Source organism: Lolium rigidum, chromosome 3, assembly GCF_022539505.1.
Source record: "Lolium rigidum isolate FL_2022 chromosome 3, APGP_CSIRO_Lrig_0.1, whole genome shotgun sequence".
NCBI classification, from domain to species: domain Eukaryota; kingdom Viridiplantae; phylum Streptophyta; class Magnoliopsida; order Poales; family Poaceae; genus Lolium; species Lolium rigidum.
The window spans coordinates 73,310,183-73,328,179 of record NC_061510.1 but is presented as its reverse complement, the minus strand read 5'-3'; the positions used below and the strand labels follow the sequence as shown (position 1 = coordinate 73,328,179).

The following is a 17,997-nucleotide window of genomic DNA, read 5'->3' as shown; positions in this document are numbered from 1 at the left end:
GCGAGCAACGGAGCAAGCAATCTCTTGCTCAAACATGCCATCCCCAGCACAAGATCGGCGGTAAATCTCGGTTTCTTCGCAGCGGGATGCTGAGCTCAACGCCCAAGAACCTTCAACAACAACAAAAAAATCGTTCAAGCAGTTGTGACTCTGGTAATCTTGACGTTCTTAGCATCAATGATCAATCTCGTTAGAGCAAGAGCAAGAGCAAGAGCAATGTGAGTTGGTGCTACGAAAATACCCGGAAACCGATGGTTGCAGAGAGGATCAACCAGGATCCGAGAGAAAGAGGAATAAACGTGGTTTGACTTCAGCGAGTCTATGTTAGTTTCTACCTCGAAAAAAAAGTCTATGTTAGTTTTGTTCTTGCTTACGTGTTAAAATTCTTGTTGTAACATAAATCTTCTCCATGCTTCTTAATATAAGCCTTTTGAGTATTCTGAAGAAAAGTATTCCGTCAGTCTCATTGTCTCCATCAGCTATAGGTGTGCGATAAGGGGATTGATGGACTCGCAGCGCAGGTGTGTCCGCGCTTAATTTTGCTATATGCTCGTGCATGAGTCTTCTTTGTAACCCCAAATTTTCAGACAGACAATTTTCGCTAGAAAGTGGAATGATGGCCAAATTATTTCAGCTTGCCATAGCTCAGCTATTTATCTGAATCAGCTGTGAGTAGAGACAAACCAATCATACGCAGATAGATAGTTTACTGAATTTGCGTGCCACAATGCTCCTCCTTGTGTTCCTGCTCTTCTCCAGCCTACATCTCTCCACGACGGAGGCCATCGACACCCTCGCTCTAGGCCAGTCTCTCCCATGGAACGAGACGCTGGTGTCCGAGGGCGGCAACTTCGAACTCGGCTTCTTCTCCCCAGGCAACTCCGGCAAGCACTACGTCGGCATCTGGTACAAGAAGATCTCCAAGCAAACGGTCGTTTGGGTGGCGAACCGGGAGCACCCGATCGTTAAGCCGTGGACGTCCCGCTTCATGCTCAGCATCCACGGCGAGCTGCTACTCCTCACGACGCCGTCGGACACTTTGCTGTGGTCGTCTAACGCGTCCTCCCGTTCGCCCCCAAGCACCACCGTGGCCACGCTCCAGGACGACGGCAACCTCGTGGTGCGGCGGAGCAATGCGACGTCGAGGTCTGGCGACGTGGCGTGGCAGAGCTTCGACCACCCCACCGACACCTGGCTCCCCGGGGCCAGGCTCGGATATGACAAGGGCGCCGGCGTGCACAGCTTCCTCACGTCGTGGACGGATGTCGAGAACCCGGCGCCCGGCGCGTTCACCATGGAGATCGACACGCGCGGGCAGCCCAAGTTCGACCTGTTCGCGGCCGCGGCCGGCGCGCGCAACCAGTACTGGACGACTGGCCTGTGGGACGGCGAGATCTTCGCGAACGTGCCGGAGATGCGGTCCGGCTACTTCGCCGGGTTCCCCTACGCGCCGAACAGCAGCGTCAACTTCTTCACCTACCGCGACCGGACCGCGATGATGGGCGTCGGCAACTTCATGCTGGACGTCAACGGGCAGATGCGGCGGCGCCAGTGGGGCGAGACTGCCGGGAAGTGGATCATGTTCTGCTCCGAGCCGCACGACACCTGCGACGTCTACGGCTCGTGCGGCCCCTTCGGGTTATGCAGCAACACCACCAGCCCCGCGTGCCAGTGTCCCGCCGGCTTCGCGCCGCGGTCGGAGCAAGAGTGGAAACTGGGCAACACCGCCTCTGGGTGCGGGAGGCGGAGCCTGCTCGAGTGTCCCAAGGACGGCTTCCTGGAGCTTCCGCACGCCGTGCAGCTGCCCAGTGGCTCGTCGGAGGCGGCCGGAGTTAGGAACGGCAGGGACTGTGAGCGGTCTTGCTTGAAAGATTGCTCCTGCACCGCGTACGTTTACGATGGAACCAAGTGCTCGATGTGGAAGGCCGAGCTCGTTAACTTGAGGGCGCTCTCGACTGACGACCAAGGCGGTGATCCTGGCATCGCCGGAGCTGTTCTTCACCTCCGCGTCGCGCGCTCGGAGGTGCCGGCGTCGTCGCATACGCATTCCTGGAAGAAATCGATGGCGACCCTCGGGGTCGTAGTTGCGGCCGTGGTGGTGCTGCTGGCAAGCCTCGTGATCGGGGTGTCCATGGCGGTGTTGCTGCGGAAGCGTCGGGGGAAGGGGAAGGTGACGGCGGTGCAGGGCTCTTTGCTGCTGTTCGACTACAACGCCGTGAGGACCGCGACGAGTAACTTCTCGGAGAAGCTCGGGAGCGGGAGCTTCGGCACGGTGTACAGGGGCACGCTGCCGGACGCGACGCCGGTGGCCGTGAAGAAGCTGGACGGGTTCCGGCAGGGCGAGAAGCAGTTCCGGGCCGAGGTGGTCACCCTCGGCGTGATCCAGCACGTCAACCTCGTCCGCCTCCGGGGCTTCTGCTCCGAGGGGAACAAGAGGGCGCTCGTGTACGACTACATGGCCAACGGATCACTGGACTCGTACCTGTTCAAGACCGGCGGCTCAGCGGCCTCGGACGCCAAGGCGTTGAGCTGGGGCCAGAGGTACACCGTCGCGCTGGGCGTGGCCAGGGGCCTGGCGTACCTGCACGAGAAGTGCCGCGAGTGCATCATACACTGCGACATCAAGCCGGAGAACATCCTCCTGGACGACGAAATGGGCGCCAAGCTCGCCGACTTCGGCATGGCCAAGCTCGTCGGCCACGACTTCAGCCGCGTCCTCACCACCATGCGCGGCACGCTCGGGTACCTCGCGCCTGAGTGGCTCGCCGGCGCGCCGGTCACCGCCAAGGCCGACGTCTACAGCTTTGGCCTCCTGCTGTTCGAGATCGTCTCTGGCCGGCGCAACAACGCGCCGACGGAGAAGGGAGGCTACGGGACGTACTTCCCGGTGCACGCCGCCGTCTGCTTGCACGGCGGCGACGCGGTCAGGCTGCTCGACGAGAGGGTGGCCAAGGATGCGGACATGAAAGAACTCGAGAGGGTCTGTCGTGTTGCCTGCTGGTGCATCCAGGACGAGGAAGGCGACCGGCCGACAATGGGACTCGTCGTGCAGCAGCTTGAAGGAGTCGCCGATGTCGCCTTGCCGCCGATCCCCTCACGGCTCTACATGCTGGCAACGGCGAACGCAGGCGCCGGTGGAGGTGCACAGGATGAATTTTATTCAGAGAATAGTACTAGTAGCATATTAGCAAAAGGAGAAGAGTAAAGACTAAAGAGTGAAAATTAGCCAATTGGACTGAATATTACGCTAATATTGCTTGCATAGATCCCATAATACTCCCTGTGTGTGCGTCATATCATGGAAGTTTGAAGGAGCAGTGCTCTGTTAGGATAAGCCAGTATCTTTGTCAAAGTTGATAGTGCACTATTGCAACTGAAAGTTCTGTAAATTCCTGAATCCGGATCAATATAGTACCGTATTACACCTGTTCCTATCCATCCTTTCGACAGTCACGCCTATGGATGAGCAATCCAGTAAACTGCTTTACCACCCACAACACTGAACCAATCTTCAAAACAGCTTATTGCCAAAATTGCATTTACACTCATCACTCCATTTACTACAGTTTTGTACAAACTATAAGATGGGAACCAAAATCTGATCACTCAGAAGAATAAAGGAAACACCCCCTAGAGAGCTAATGAACAAACTGTACAGATTAACAGCTACATACACCCGCCAAAAAGAATGAATGAAATCACTAAATACTTACAAGAACAAACACATCAGGATGTACACTTTACAGGTAACGTTGAAGCTGCTGCTGCTGCTGCAGAGTAAAGAGCCTTAAGCACAGAAATGAACTTCAAAAGTGTGTCTTCTGCGAACCACTTTAGTTTCCATGTATGTATTGCGCAAATTTCATCTTCCTGCTTGCTCTGTGAATTTATAGTGCTACTGTGAGATCTTCCTTCATGTACATGTTTGTCCAAAATCAGTGTCAAGCATTTCTTGTCACGCTGATCCACAACCTAAACACAGGAAATGCAGTCAACAATTAGAAATGTTAACTAAATAATATCAACTCTTCTAACACAATGAAGCAATACATTTAGCTGGTACTGCATTACGGGTCTAAAGAAAAGTGAGGATTGCCTGTTAGAAGTTAGCATGATAAGGACAATAACAATACAAGTTCGGAGACCAGCGGTACACATGTGCTTAACAGCTTAAGAATACAAAGTTCAATCTCGAAAAAAACAAAAGAAAAGAATACACAAAGCCACACTAATGCGTACTTCATAATAGACAAGAAAAAATACCCCAATACCCCATTTTTGGTAAGGGAACCATCTTTGAGGGAACTGCTTTGTGAAAAGAATACCTTTACATTGATAATGCAAAATAACCTACATACACTGGAAATTTGGTAAGTCAAGCACAACTCACCACTTCTTTAATACTGTTGATTGAACAGCATTCATCAATAGAAAAATATGGAGGATGAGAATCATCAGGAAAGCAACCAAACTGATGTAGGTTCTCAATGCACACAAATATTGACCCTTCAGTAACAACAAGGGATCTAATAGCTAGGGATTCCTCTGCAAAACAGAAATGAACATTAATTCAGCAATTTCTAACTAAATGAATTAAAAAAAGAAAATGTCAAATGCACATTACAGAAAGGACTTTGGTAAAATGCTTTAATACATTCAAATGATACAACCAATAGCCCTTGTGTCTACCATTTCAAACCTTCTGATTGAATTACTATTACAACATAGAGAGATGCAAATAAAATGATAGGCCATCAGCAATAGATGGATGGCACAGGCTCACCGTATGCCACCAAGTGCCTCGTTATAGCAGATGCGGCATCATCAATATTTGGTCACGTGACACATGCCACTATTAAATCGATTACAGAATTAAACAAAATGGACCCAGTTAAAGCCAAAATAAACATTTATGGATCCCAGTTGATGAAATTGAAAGATTGGCCGCACATCTGAAGTTTCAAGTAAAGACCCAGGGATAAAAATACAAAAATACCCTGTAAACTACTCCCTCCATTCCAAAATAATTGAAGTTCTAGTTTTTTCCCAAGTCAAGCTACTTCATGTTTGACCAAGTTTATAGAATATATATTACCATCTACAACACCAATTTAGTTTTATTGGATTCGTTATACAATATATTTAATTACTATATAGATTTCACGTTGTAAACATTGACACATTTTTCTTTAAATCTGGTCAAACTTAGACAAGTTTGACTTAGGTCAAACCTAGAACTTCAACTATTTTGGAACAGAGAAAGTATTTAATAACAAATATTTAAATAATTTAGCCTTCGGTTTAGTAAAAATCAACTAACATAACAACCCAGGAAATGGTATCTACTTTGCAAACTAACATGACATATTTATGTAGAAGTCCCTTCAGCTCAATGGGTGCACGTTGTGTTTCATGATGGGGTTGAGTCCATAATGAATCAATTCCTAACTACCACGATCGGACTGACTTCACTGAACTCCACTAGAGATGATGCTACAGAATAAAGTTTAAGACTTTGCTTTTGCATTTTTTTTTTGACACTGGCATGAAAATGGGTGCATCCTGGACAGTATATCACAATGATTGTATAAGATGGAGTTTGGGTGTGCGGCTCACTGGCCTAATTGTCAATGTCTCAACGCGATTTTGAACAGTAAGCATTAACAATATTCACTTAGAAGCTTAAAAAAGACAATATTCATTTAGAAACAAAATGATTTGGATGGTGTTACTTATTAAGATTCATGCCCCAACCAGTAGAACCGAAAGTTCGAACTGATGGGGAGAAGATGGACAATCCACATATGCTTGCCTACACGTGATAGAAAGAGGGCAAAACATTCTTTATTAAAATTGCAAAAGCCAAGACTTGAACCCAAGACCTCTGCTCTCATACCATATTAAGTTTCATGCACCAACCAATAGGACCGAAAGTCCAAACTAATGTAGACAAGGTGGGCAATCCACATACTCTTAGCATTACTAAACTTACGATCATACAAATGACGAAGAAAGAATATGTATTATTTTGCAACGGTTGATGTGTATCAATCATGGCTTTGATGGAGAAAAAAAACCATGACTCAATCCAGATTCCATAGACAAATAGAGTAATACTCCAGCACCCAAACAACAGTACCTTCGGTGTCGTTCTTACAGAACATCAACATGGAGTAGAGAAATATTCCCATCTTCAAACTTTCAGATATACATTTCTCGAGCAATTTAACTTGGATCTTCTCCCAACTGCCATTTTAATTACAGAACAAGGCGTACTCAGAAAATTAAATAAAAAGGGACAATAACCAAGGCAAAATGCTTTCTTTGTTTACCTAAAAGGGAAGGTATTTGCTCATGGTACAATAGAAAGCTAAATAGACAAACCTTTGCAAAGATACCCCGCTAGTTAACTGTGGAAAGCTGAACAGATTTAAGAGCCAAAGCACATCTTGTGCTTCTTTCGAAGTACGTGTCAAGAAAAGATGAGCTGTATCATCTGCCAAGTGTACCCTACGATATGAAAAAAATAAGTAAAGCCTAAGATCAGCCAAATATTAATCAGTAATTATTGATATGATAATTAACCTTAGTGCTTGTAGACCCAGCCCAATCATTACTTTCTCCAGATCTTCAAGCCTATAGCAGCCCAAAACTCTTGGTAGGGTTTCTGTAAATTACTAGGTATGTAAGAATTACTAATGCAGTAGTAGAATAGAGTCATGAGAAGGGAATCTTCTGTTAAAAAATAAAAGATGTAATATTCCAGTTGCATGGCCAATGGTCTAACATAGACAAAAGCAAACAAGAGAAAAAACTGCTGATAAAAAAAATGCGTAGAAAACCAACCTTGTTCATCTTGAGCCATATCAACCAGCAGAACATATAATTTATTTTGGGAACTTCTCAACAAGGCTACTTCTCTACACAAAGCAACAATACACTAGTCAGGTACGGTGCCCTGAAAAAAGATCATGCACGCAGACAGGCTTTCAGAACTGCTGCTCAAGTTTAACAAAACTTAAGCCAGCATGTACTGAACATATTTGAGGATTAAATGCTACAAGAAAATACTGAAAATGAAACAAATCCAACTAAACTTCCTGTTCAACAAGGTGCTATCGCTATGTGCTAACTGCACATTGTGCATTGAAGTACTTTGAACTTTGAATCATGAGAAATATAACTGGACATTTATGCAATCATCTTCTATGTAAATATGCAATCAACGTTGGTGATGCATACAAATGGTAAAGACAGTGGCGTCAAGTACTTTGAACTGTGAATCATGAGAAATATAACTGGGCATTTATGCAATCATCTTCTATGTAAATATGCAATCAACGTTGGTGATGCATACAAATGGTAAAGACAGTGGAGTCAGGATTCAAGTTCCCATATATTGGATCTATTTGCTTCTAAGTTAAAAAGGACTTATTCATGAACAATACAAACTTCTTTTTTGCAAATAAAAGAATTTGCAGACCTCCTCCCTCAGTGTCCAAGGTTCCAACGATATTACATCACTCACCTCTGGGGGTATAAATAGCTTCTTCATTAAGACAAGTTTTATGAATCAAATTGCACACTCCTAAATATCATCCCAGGTGGGTGTCTGACATGTCATATTGTTATTTAATTGAAGTAATAAAATATACAAAGGCCCACATGCATGGCGTACAGCCATGTCAGGGTGTTTGCATGAGCAGTGTTCTGATACTTTTTATAAGATTATTCATCATCATTTAGATAAATTGTGAGCATAAATTTCTCTTAAGTGAGCACATGAGCACAAAAATGCGCTATATATGGTTATGATATTGATATGATTGCATTCACTACTCCAAAGCACTAATGACCAGCTCTCCCCTAAATAACAGGTTAAGGTAAAGACCGTTCACACTGCAGATAAAGAATGGTTAGTACTTTTTATGCGTCATGGATGTTTAGTTTCCAAAACACATTATAACAGGGAAAATAAGTACAACCACATTAATCTGATATTCTGCAATTATTCCTAAATTCGCAAAAACTACAAGAAAGAAGAAATCCATAATTGGACTGACAAGCTTTATATAGGTTCGACAAAATATATACTCCCTCCATCTAAAAATAGGTGTCCGACTTTTGTCTACATACGGATGTATCTACATGCATTTTAGTTACATCCGTATCTAGATAAAGTTGAGACACTTATTTTTAGACAGAGGGAGTACTTACACTCCGTGAGTCGTTTGATCAAAATGGACCAAAACATCAGTCTCACAAATGTAATTTATGTAATGCAGATACTTAATCAATGTTACATAACATAGGTAAAACAACTCTAACCTTTGAACTAAAACGCTTCCATCTTGAAACATGTATCCACAACAAGCTCCTTGTTCACATATTTCAGACTCTTCATTGTTAGCGACTTCCATATTAAAGAAATCCTCTATAAGCTTGTACTTGTTCCTATCAGTATTACATGAAACTGTATCCGCACCAATAGACAAGTTGTTCTTGTGCAAGATATTTGAATTATGTTTTTCTGAGATTTGATCCTTGCAACTAGTACTTCTGCTCATGTCGTTGCTCAAATGACCATTTGCACCCACTGAAACCCCCTCATCCACCTCACCTCCATTAGCCTTCAGAAATCCTAGTTTAGTGCCATTATGATTCTTAAAAGTAGAAAGTATCCTCTTCATAAACTTCTGCTTACCATTTTGTCCAACCAAATGGCCTGAATCTTGACCTAGATGTCCATTCCTCTGGCTCATGTAATCTGGCTCCTTAATACCAAACTCTGTGGCATCTTTAAAAGTCAGGTCATCTTCTGCTGTACAGTCGGACATAATATCCTCGCGTGAAGAAAATTCCATCCCATCCATTTCCTCATTATCACTGTCTGCATAAGGAAATGAAGCCATTTGACCATTGAGGGCAAGCCCCATTTTTGTCTGGACTGCTACGCAATCATCTTCCGAATTGCATGAACATAAATCACCTGAAGAGTCGTCACTGCAGCTGCTACCACTACCAAGAGAACCAACACACTGGAAATCTCCCGAACTCTGCAAAAATTCTTCCTCCAGAAAAAGTCTACGACGTAGAATGTCTTCCTTAAATTGTGGGGGTGAATGTGGACTAGGATATGCCAAGGATGGACTGGGTTCTATCAACTCGCTTATTGCACTAGAGTGTATTCCATTTGTATGCAAATTTCTACCACTACTTTCCACCTCCGAAAAAGAATCTGAATGTGGGGTGCCCACAAATTCTAGTGGAGGAAGGGGTAGGACAGAATTCAAGTGCACCTTTGAATCAATTTGCTCAGCACTCGCCTCATTCAAGGATTCAGTAGTGATACCATTAGCACCATTACATGCATCCTCTGTGAAAGACAATTCAGACTCCAAAAGGTTTGAGCTGCTACCACCTTCTGATGTCTTTGCCAGGTCTGTGACACTCTTTGAGCTCTCCATGTGCATTTTTTCTCTTTTGATTTGTTTATTCTGCCTTCCATTTCTGTTGCTAAAATCACCATAAAGGCCGTCACCTTCTGTGTCCTCCATATGTTCATCCATCCACTCCTTAAATTCACGCAGCCAATCAGTGGATCTTTCTTTCTTCATCAATTCTGCTGTACTTATCAAAGAAGTAATTTTTATGTCATTATCAGCAGCGGCAGCTTCATCCTTCTTAGAACTAGCACTATCACGGGGGCTAGACTGCTGGTCCACACCTTCATCGCTAAGACTTCTCTCTTCCTCTACAATACATGCAAGTCGGGAAATCTTTTTCTACAGTAAATACAGGTGCAAGCAGAATATCATTAAAGTTGCAAGTAAAAAAAATCATTGAAGTTATCATACAATCATACAATGTCACATTTAGTTGCGTTCAGGATACAAATGCAGGATGCCAAACTTGTGTTGAATTATTTCAACACTTTCAAGATCCAATAGATGGTTTTGTAGTGCATTTATAGAAATTAACATATCGTACAGCACCATCTAGGCTGAACCAAGCGAAAAAGGAATCCTGGTAATATATGGAAATAATGATTCCCCATTGCACATGAATATAATGTATATTCAAGGGGAATGAAGCATAATGCCAATTTACTAAACAACAAATATTGACTTGTCTATCCTCCAGAGAATAATAAAATCAAAAGCCTTGACCGAGCAAGCTTGATATTTGGTCTGAGATGCTGATTGTGATATACTCCCACCATCCCATGAAGCTTTTCTTAACTTTGTCCAAATTTAGATGTATCTAGACATTAAATTTCATGGGACGGAGGGAGTATAATAGATCAACCTGTGGCACTCAGTAAAAGAGATACATACCATCATAGAATTTGAAGTCTCTTCGTCCTCATGATCATCTTTTGCAGGAAAATAAAATCCGTAACCAGCAGGTAGTTTTTGTCTGCTTGCAAACAATACTTGCTTTTCCCAGTATTCTTGTGTGTTCATACCTTTATCATCTAACTTCAACTGAGGCAGAAAATAGTATAGAACAGGGCGTTCATGTTACTAATATTGTGGAAGAGGCTGAATTTTTTTTTACATGATTGAACTAAAGCACTTACATTTTCTGAATTATGGAAGAGACTAAAAACACGTGCTCGATACCACCGAGCACAGCAGATTGGGTTGCCTTCCAGCCATAGGTTCTGGAGCAAAGACAAGCTGCCAAGAATTTCCAACTCTGAGAAATTTGATATGATGTTGTAAGACAGATCAAGGCCTACAAGTGACTTGAGATTTTCAATCCCATGTATTGTAGTTAAAGCATTGTTTCTCAGTACAAGTTTGCCAACTCGACTGCAAACCTGCAAAAAAGTAGCATGTACTCAGACAACACAAATAACGACAAGAAGCCTGTCCGTGTTGTACACTTGTACTATTTTAAATTTGAACTGAATTAGAAAGGAAATTTACCTCATTCAAGGATGAAACAGAACGCAAATGATTAAATCCAAGGTCCAGATTTCGCAACTTTGTACATTTCCGCAGATTATCCACCTTTGCAAACTGGTTCCGACTAAGATCAAGAGTTTCAACCGCAGGTAACAATTGCAACGACTCGTCCATGAGTACCAGACCATTAGAAGCACATGAGACATGTGAAAGCCGACTCCATACAGGAGAGTCCTTGACATCCATCACTCTACTCACGAATACATGCCTAAGAGCATCCTGCAGTAGTGCAAAAATTAACTGTTATGAATCTCGTAACATTCGGTAGGAGTGCTTAACAAGGAGCATAAATTACAATAATGACTCGATTAATTTCCATAAGAGTTTCCCTTTGAAAAACGAAGTACATAAGATGCGTAAATGAACATTTTCAGCTGCATACAAGTACATGCATGAAAAATCCATCAAGAAACCAGATGGCTGCACATCTTTCTAATCACGTGGCTTAACTAATTAATGCAGCATGTGCTAGAGGAATACCTATTACAATAGGATTATGGTGATCTCAGTCATGTGCTACAACAATTGCATTGCAGCAAATACTGCGAGGTACCAGAGCTGCTCTACCTCAACAAGTAAATGGTGCGGACTAAATTGGTAAATCCGCATAAAACTTGGAAGAGAAATACTCAACGACGAACAAAATACACGAAGAAAACCCCGCCAGAGAGAGTGGAAACATCAGTAAGCATAGAAGTATTACACTACCCAGGCATCTTAGCACCAGGGGCACGGCAGATCACCAATAAAGTTGTCAGGAATCTGCTGGCTAAATATAACATGGTATTTTAATGCATGCACTGGACCCGGCCAGATCCTAGGAGCATACTATTAACTACGGACAATAGACGGTACTGCAGCTAGTGGGTTAAATAGCTGTAGATGAACCAAACAGCAAACGAACACGCATAATTCACAGCTCAGGATAGTTTGTAGACTCTTAGTTTAGTAGGCTACGCAATAAGTAGGTGTCACCACGCGAAAACTGTCACAAACAACAAATTACGTAGCAATACCGTCAGAATTACTCAACTTTTTTTTTTTGAAGTTTCGCCGCCCGGCTTTTATTCAAATGACGACAAAATATCTGATTGAACAGGCTCAATCAGAAAATCAGGGATAGGTTCAAAACTGATAACAGAAGACTACTCGACTGGGAAACAAGATATAACGGTAGCTCTACTTCAGATGATAAATGGAGCGGAGTAAAATGGTAAATTCGCACCAACATTGGAAGAGGGATACTCAGTGACTGCCTAAATACACAAGCAGCATTCCAATAAACCCCCACCAGAAAGACGGGAAACATCAGTAAGCCATAGAAGTTTCATATTACGAAGGTATCTTAGCACTAGGGAGGACGGCAGATCACCAACAAAATTGTCAGGAATCTTCTGAATAAATATAGCAGAATATTTAATACATCCACTGGAGCGAACCAGATCCTAGGAGCACACACAGTATTAAGTATGGACCATAGTACTGCAGCTCGTGGGTTGAATAGCTGTAGATGAACCAAACAGCAACCGTAATAATACTGTACGTAATTCACAGCTCAGCGTAGTTCATACTAGACTCTTAGTTTAGCAGGTAATTAATACAGTAGGTGTCACCAGGGCGAAGATTGTCAGAAACAGCAAATTCCTGTATGTGGTGTCGTCAGAATTATTACTGGAGTGGGGGAGACGTGGGATAATCGCACCGTGGAATTGTGGCAGACGAGGCTCTCGAGGGTGTGCCGGAGGTCGAGCAGTCCCCTGGCGGCGGAGGTGGAGAGGTCGCATCCGCGGAGCTCGAGCACGCGGAGTCGCGCGAAGGGCAGGAGGGATAGCGGGGCCGGGTCGCGGGCGGGCCCGGCGGCGAGGACCTTGAGGGAGGTGAGGAGGCGGAGGATCCGGCGGAGCTGCTCGAGCGCGCGGTGGTCGCCGAGGTCGGCGACGTAGGCGCGGAGGTAGTCGACGGGCGCGCCGGCGCCGACGGCCTCGAGCTCGCGCAGCGCGTCGAGGCGGGAGGCGACGTAGTGGAGGCCGACGGGGTGGAGGCGCAGCGTGAGGGAGCCGTCGAGCAGCTCGCCCGCGTGGGCGGCGACGAAGCGGACCAGCAGGTTGAGGTAGCGGTCGCCGGTGACCGGCGGGGCGGCCCCGGCGCGGGGCGTCGCCATTGGGATCGCGGGGGCTAGGGTTTGGGGGCGGGGCGGCGCATCGGCGGGGCGGGGGGAGGAGGAGGAACGGCGGGTGGGGAGGATGGAGGAAACGGACACGGCCGCGCTGCCTGCCTGCTATGATTGAGGTCACGCGGGGTGGGGAAGGCGACGGGGTGAGGGAGGGGGTTGCAAATGTGCAATGCGACGCAATTGCGATCAATTGCCTGCTGGATGGGTGTCGTCAGTTTCCCTTTGGTTTCGCGGATTCTTTTTTTTGACGAAAGTCTTGTTTGTGCTACAGAAAGAAAGAAAGAAACTGACGGGATCGACTCGCTGGATTGGGTCCGGGAGCTGTGCTGCCTCCGCGTGGCTTTGCAGGTTGCGCTGGGACATCTTCAATCAACAGTTTGTCTGAGCATCACTTCACAAACACACAACAGTTTTTTTTCTCGATATATTTCATTAGTCGAAAATCAAGTTACATGAGAACGACATGTGGAAACTAAAAGACAAACCGAAATAAAATAAGTATCCTGAATTTAGAGATAAAATTCTAAAACATCGTGAAATACAAAACGATCCCTCCTGCAGCCACCATAGCTAGTGGTCGCCATCGAGACGGACAAAAGAACAGACGCCGAGCCTCCACAATTACAAGATCTAAAAAGCACCATCGTCTAGAAGCACATGAGACATGTGAAAGCCGACTCCATACAGGAGAGTCCTTGACATCCATCACTCTACTCACGAATACATGCCTAAGAGCATCCTGCAGTAGTGCAAAAATTAACTGTTATGAATCTCGTAACATTCGGTAGGAGTGCTTAACAAGGAGCATAAATTACAATAATGACTCGATTAATTTCCATAAGAGTTTCCCTTTGAAAAAACGAAGTACATAAGATGCGTAAATGAACATTTTCAGCTGCATACAAGTACATGCATGAAAAATCCATCAAGAAACCAGATGGCTGCACATCTTTCTAATCACGTGGCTTAACTAATTAATGCAGCATGTGCTAGAGGAATACCTATTACAATAGGATTATGGTGATCTCAGTCATGTGCTACAACAATTGCATTGCAGCAAATACTGCGAGGTACCAGAGCTGCTCTACCTCAACAAGTAAATGGTGCGGACTAAATTGGTAAATCCGCATAAAACTTGGAAGAGAAATACTCAACGACGAACAAAATACACGAAGAAAACCCCGCCAGAGAGAGTGGAAACATCAGTAAGCATAGAAGTATTACACTACCCAGGCATCTTAGCACCAGGGGCACGGCAGATCACCAATAAAGTTGTCAGGAATCTGCTGGCTAAATATAACATGGTATTTTAATGCATGCACTGGACCCGGCCAGATCCTAGGAGCATACTATTAACTACAGACAATAGACGGTACTGCAGCTAGTGGGTTAAATAGCTGTAGATGAACCAAACAGCAAACGAACACGCATAATTCACAGCTCAGGATAGTTTGTAGACTCTTAGTTTAGTAGGCTACGCAATAAGTAGGTGTCACCACGCGAAAACTGTCACAAACAACAAATTACGTAGCAATACCGTCAGAATTACTCAACTTTTTTTTTTTTTGAAGTTTCGCCGCCCGGCTTTTATTCAAATGACGACAAAATATCTGATTGAACAGGCTCAATCAGAAAATCAGGGATAGGTTCAAAACTGATAACAGAAGACTACTCGACTGGGAAACAAGATATAACGGTAGCTCTACTTCAGATGATAAATGGAGCGGAGTAAAATGGTAAATTCGCACCAACATTGGAAGAGGGATACTCAGTGACTGCCTAAATACACAAGCAGCATTCCAATAAACCCCCACCAGAAAGACGGGAAACATCAGTAAGCCATAGAAGTTTCATATTACGAAGGTATCTTAGCACTAGGGAGGACGGCAGATCACCAACAAAATTGTCAGGAATCTTCTGAATAAATATAGCAGAATATTTAATACATCCACTGGAGCGAACCAGATCCTAGGAGCACACACAGTATTAAGTATGGACCATAGTACTGCAGCTCGTGGGTTGAATAGCTGTAGATGAACCAAACAGCAACCGTAATAATACTGTACGTAATTCACAGCTCAGCGTAGTTCATACTAGACTCTTAGTTTAGCAGGTAATTAATACAGTAGGTGTCACCAGGGCGAAGATTGTCAGAAACAGCAAATTCCTGTATGTGGTGTCGTCAGAATTATTACTGGAGTGGGGGAGACGTGGGATAATCGCACCGTGGAATTGTGGCAGACGAGGCTCTCGAGGGTGTGCCGGAGGTCGAGCAGCCCCCTGGCGGCGGAGGTGGAGAGGTCGCATCCCCGGAGCTCGAGCACGCGGAGTCGCGCGAAGGGCAGGAGGGATAGCGGGGCCGGGTCGCGGGCGGGCCCGGCGGCGAGGACCTTGAGGGAGGTGAGGAGGCGGAGGATCCGGCGGAGCTGCTCGAGCGCGCGGTGGTCGCCGAGGTCGGCGACGTAGGCGCGGAGGTAGTCGACGGGCGCGCCGGCGCCGACGGCCTCGAGCTCGCGCAGCGCGTCGAGGCGGGAGGCGACGTAGTGGAGGCCGACGGGGTGGAGGCGCAGCGTGAGGGAGCCGTCGAGCAGCTCGCCCGCGCGGGCGGCGACGAAGCGGACGAGAAGGTTGAGGTAGCGGTCGCCGGTGACCGGCGGGGCCGCCCCGGCGCGGGGCGTCGCCATTGGGATCGCGGGGCTAGGGTTTGGGGGCGGGGCGCCGCATCGGCGGGGCGGGGGAGGAACGGCGGGTGGGCGGGCGGGGAGGAAGGAGGATGGAGGAAACGGACACGGCCGCGCTGCCTGCTATGATTGAGGTCACGCGGGGTGGGGAAGGCGACGGGGTGAGGGAGGGTTGCAATTTGCAAATGTGCAATGCGACGCAATTGGGATCAATTGCAGGTACCTGCCTGCTGGATGGGTGTCGTCAGTTTCCCTTTGGTTTCGCGGATTCTTTTTTGACGAAAGTCTTGTTTGTGCTATACTGAAGAAAGAAACTGACGGGATCGCCTTCCTGGCTTGGGTCCGGGAGCTGTGCTGCCTCCGCGTGGCTTTGCAGGTTGCGCTGGGACATCTTCAATCAACAGTTTGTCTAATCAACAGTTTGTCTGATCATCACTTCACAAACACACAACAGTTTTTTTTTAGCAACACGATATTTCATTCGTCGAAAATCAAGTTACATGAAGCAACACGCAACACATGTGGAAACTAAAAGACAAACTAGGATAAAATAATTATCCTGAATTTGCAGATAAAATCCTAATAGATTGAGAAATACAAAACGATCCCTAGGGTTTCCTGCAACCAGCGTTGCTAGCGGACGCCGTCTAACTCCAGCGCCAGACGCCGCTGCCTCCACCACTGCAAGATCCAAAAAAAAGCACCATCGTCAACAAGGCTTTGTGAGTTCATAAACAAGCCTGCTGCAAGCAGCGAGGCACATGTCGATGTGCCCCGTGCTGTGTCTTGGAACAAGATACGTCGCCTCCCATCGACGAAGTCGGAGAAGAACGACATATCCACCACCTCCGGACCAACATCTTCACTCCGGAAGAACCACCTCGCTCCGACCGCCAACCTTGTTGCGGATAACAACGAACACTGGCGACACACCGAGAAACTGATCTCGCTAGATCTAAAGAATGGCGAGAAGACCAAGCTGGCAACCTGAAGGACCGATCAGCACACATTGGCATCAACTCCGAGCCGCCGCCTAGAAGGCCGTCGCCGGTGTGGGAGTAGAGTTAAGGCAGATTTATTAGCCCGGGCGCTCCCACCACCCCAACGACGCTCCAGAGAAGACAAAACCTAACCCTAACTACTAGGCCAGAACGGAGGAACAAGGTCCCCCTCCCTCCTGCCGCCGCTGGAGCCGCAAAGCTTAGGGAGAGGGGACCAAGGCCAGCGCCCTGGCTGGTGGAGGAGATCGGAAGAACTTGGAGCCACCACCTGCGATGGAGAGTAAGAGGCAAAATGCATTCAGTATTTAAACACGCAACAATTTGTGTTCAAGTGTTAACTACTCCAAAGCTAGAACAATGCCTGGTGATTCAACTTTTCCAGAGTCGCAAGAGAAGACACATTTTATTATGCCTTATTATTTCTAAAAGACACGTTTTATTCTATGGAAAACTCTTTTGTGATGTGATGACGATCCGATAACAATTTATCTGCGGATCGTGAAGAGGAGATGGCTAAAACCGTGATTTGATCGAAAATGGGTGACGAAACATGTTACGATAAAACGGATCGTGAAGAGGTGGAACATGCCACATGGAGATGCATCTATCTGCGAACGTGTGCTTTGGCGTTTAGAGCGACGAGCTATTTTGTTGCTAACCCACGGGAGCATGCACGAGCAGCTGGCACCGGCAGTTTAGCACTTTGTCTACGTCCAGCCGTGAGACGCGGGGGCTTTCAAGGGGGTTTGACCGAGCAAGCTCCGTCCTTCCTTGCATGTAATTATAAGACCAGCTGATGATAGATAACTTCGTGCGAAATGAACAACTCTTGCAATTAACTTTTTTTAGATTACTCCTGCACTTAACTGAGTAGTACTCCTGCAAAGATCAATTCAATCAAGTTGACAGAAGAATAGGCCACCACTTGCGCAGTAAACTCGATTAAGTTGACTACTGTAGCATGCGTGGCACTGCACCGCGTGATCGTCACATGTTCAGTACACATGTCCCCTTCCAGAAATGTTTTGTCTGTCCCACGCGTCGATGCATGCACCAGCTGACACGCTGGTCTGACCTATCGGGCGCCATAGATTGAGTCAAAATCGTTTTGTCCTTATTATCCCTCTTTTTGAATGTTGCAGGTTGCCAAGGCACAGGCACGGATCCTA

At 45.9% G+C, this 17,997-nt stretch overlaps 2 protein-coding genes across 3 annotated transcripts; one reads left to right on the top strand and one right to left on the bottom strand.

Moving 5' to 3' along the window:
- Window positions 1-560: 560 nt before the first annotated feature.
- Window positions 561-3,426, top strand: LOC124701791 (G-type lectin S-receptor-like serine/threonine-protein kinase At2g19130). Its single transcript, XM_047233888.1, has one exon. It carries the CDS (start codon window positions 728-730, stop codon window positions 3,203-3,205), a length of 2,478 nt encoding a protein of 825 aa, XP_047089844.1. The 5' UTR covers window positions 561-727; the 3' UTR covers window positions 3,206-3,426.
- An 84-nt stretch (window positions 3,427-3,510) lies between these two features.
- Window positions 3,511-15,461, bottom strand: LOC124701789. Of its 2 annotated transcripts, XM_047233887.1 has the most exons (12): window positions 15,372-15,461; window positions 13,813-13,885; window positions 10,935-11,119; window positions 10,583-10,825; window positions 10,338-10,487; window positions 8,329-9,785; window positions 6,847-6,920; window positions 6,586-6,667; window positions 6,385-6,510; window positions 6,140-6,246; window positions 4,391-4,545; window positions 3,511-3,972 (listed from the first exon to the last, which is right to left on the bottom strand). In XM_047233887.1, the coding sequence occupies exons 2-12, from the start codon at window positions 13,850-13,852 to the stop codon at window positions 3,727-3,729; spliced, it is 2,865 nt and encodes a 954-aa protein (XP_047089843.1). In that variant the 5' UTR covers window positions 13,853-13,885; window positions 15,372-15,461; the 3' UTR covers window positions 3,511-3,726. The 2 variants fall into 2 exon arrangements, with proteins under 2 accessions (XP_047089843.1, XP_047089842.1); XM_047233886.1 differs by lacking the exons at window positions 13,813-13,885; window positions 15,372-15,461 and adding an exon at window positions 12,676-12,787 and having other exon boundaries at window positions 10,935-11,192.
- Between the last annotated feature and the right edge of the window lie 2,536 nt (window positions 15,462-17,997).

Excerpts from the sequence above, each read along its gene's own strand:
- LOC124701791 (XM_047233888.1), top strand. The coding sequence starts at position 728 with ATGCTCCTCCTTGTGTTCCTGCTCTTCTCCAGCCTACATCTCTCCACG.
- LOC124701789 (XM_047233887.1), bottom strand. The coding sequence starts at position 13,852 with ATGGATGTCAAGGACTCTCCTGTATGGAGTCGGCTTTCAC. Across the intron at positions 10,488-10,582 it reads TCTTCCATAATTCAGAAAAT|TTGAAGTTAGATGATAAAGG; the intron begins GTAAGTGCTTTA and ends TTTCTGCCTCAG. Across the intron at positions 6,511-6,585 it reads CTGGGTCTACAAGCACTAAG|GGTACACTTGGCAGATGATA; the intron begins GTTAATTATCAT and ends TTCATATCGTAG.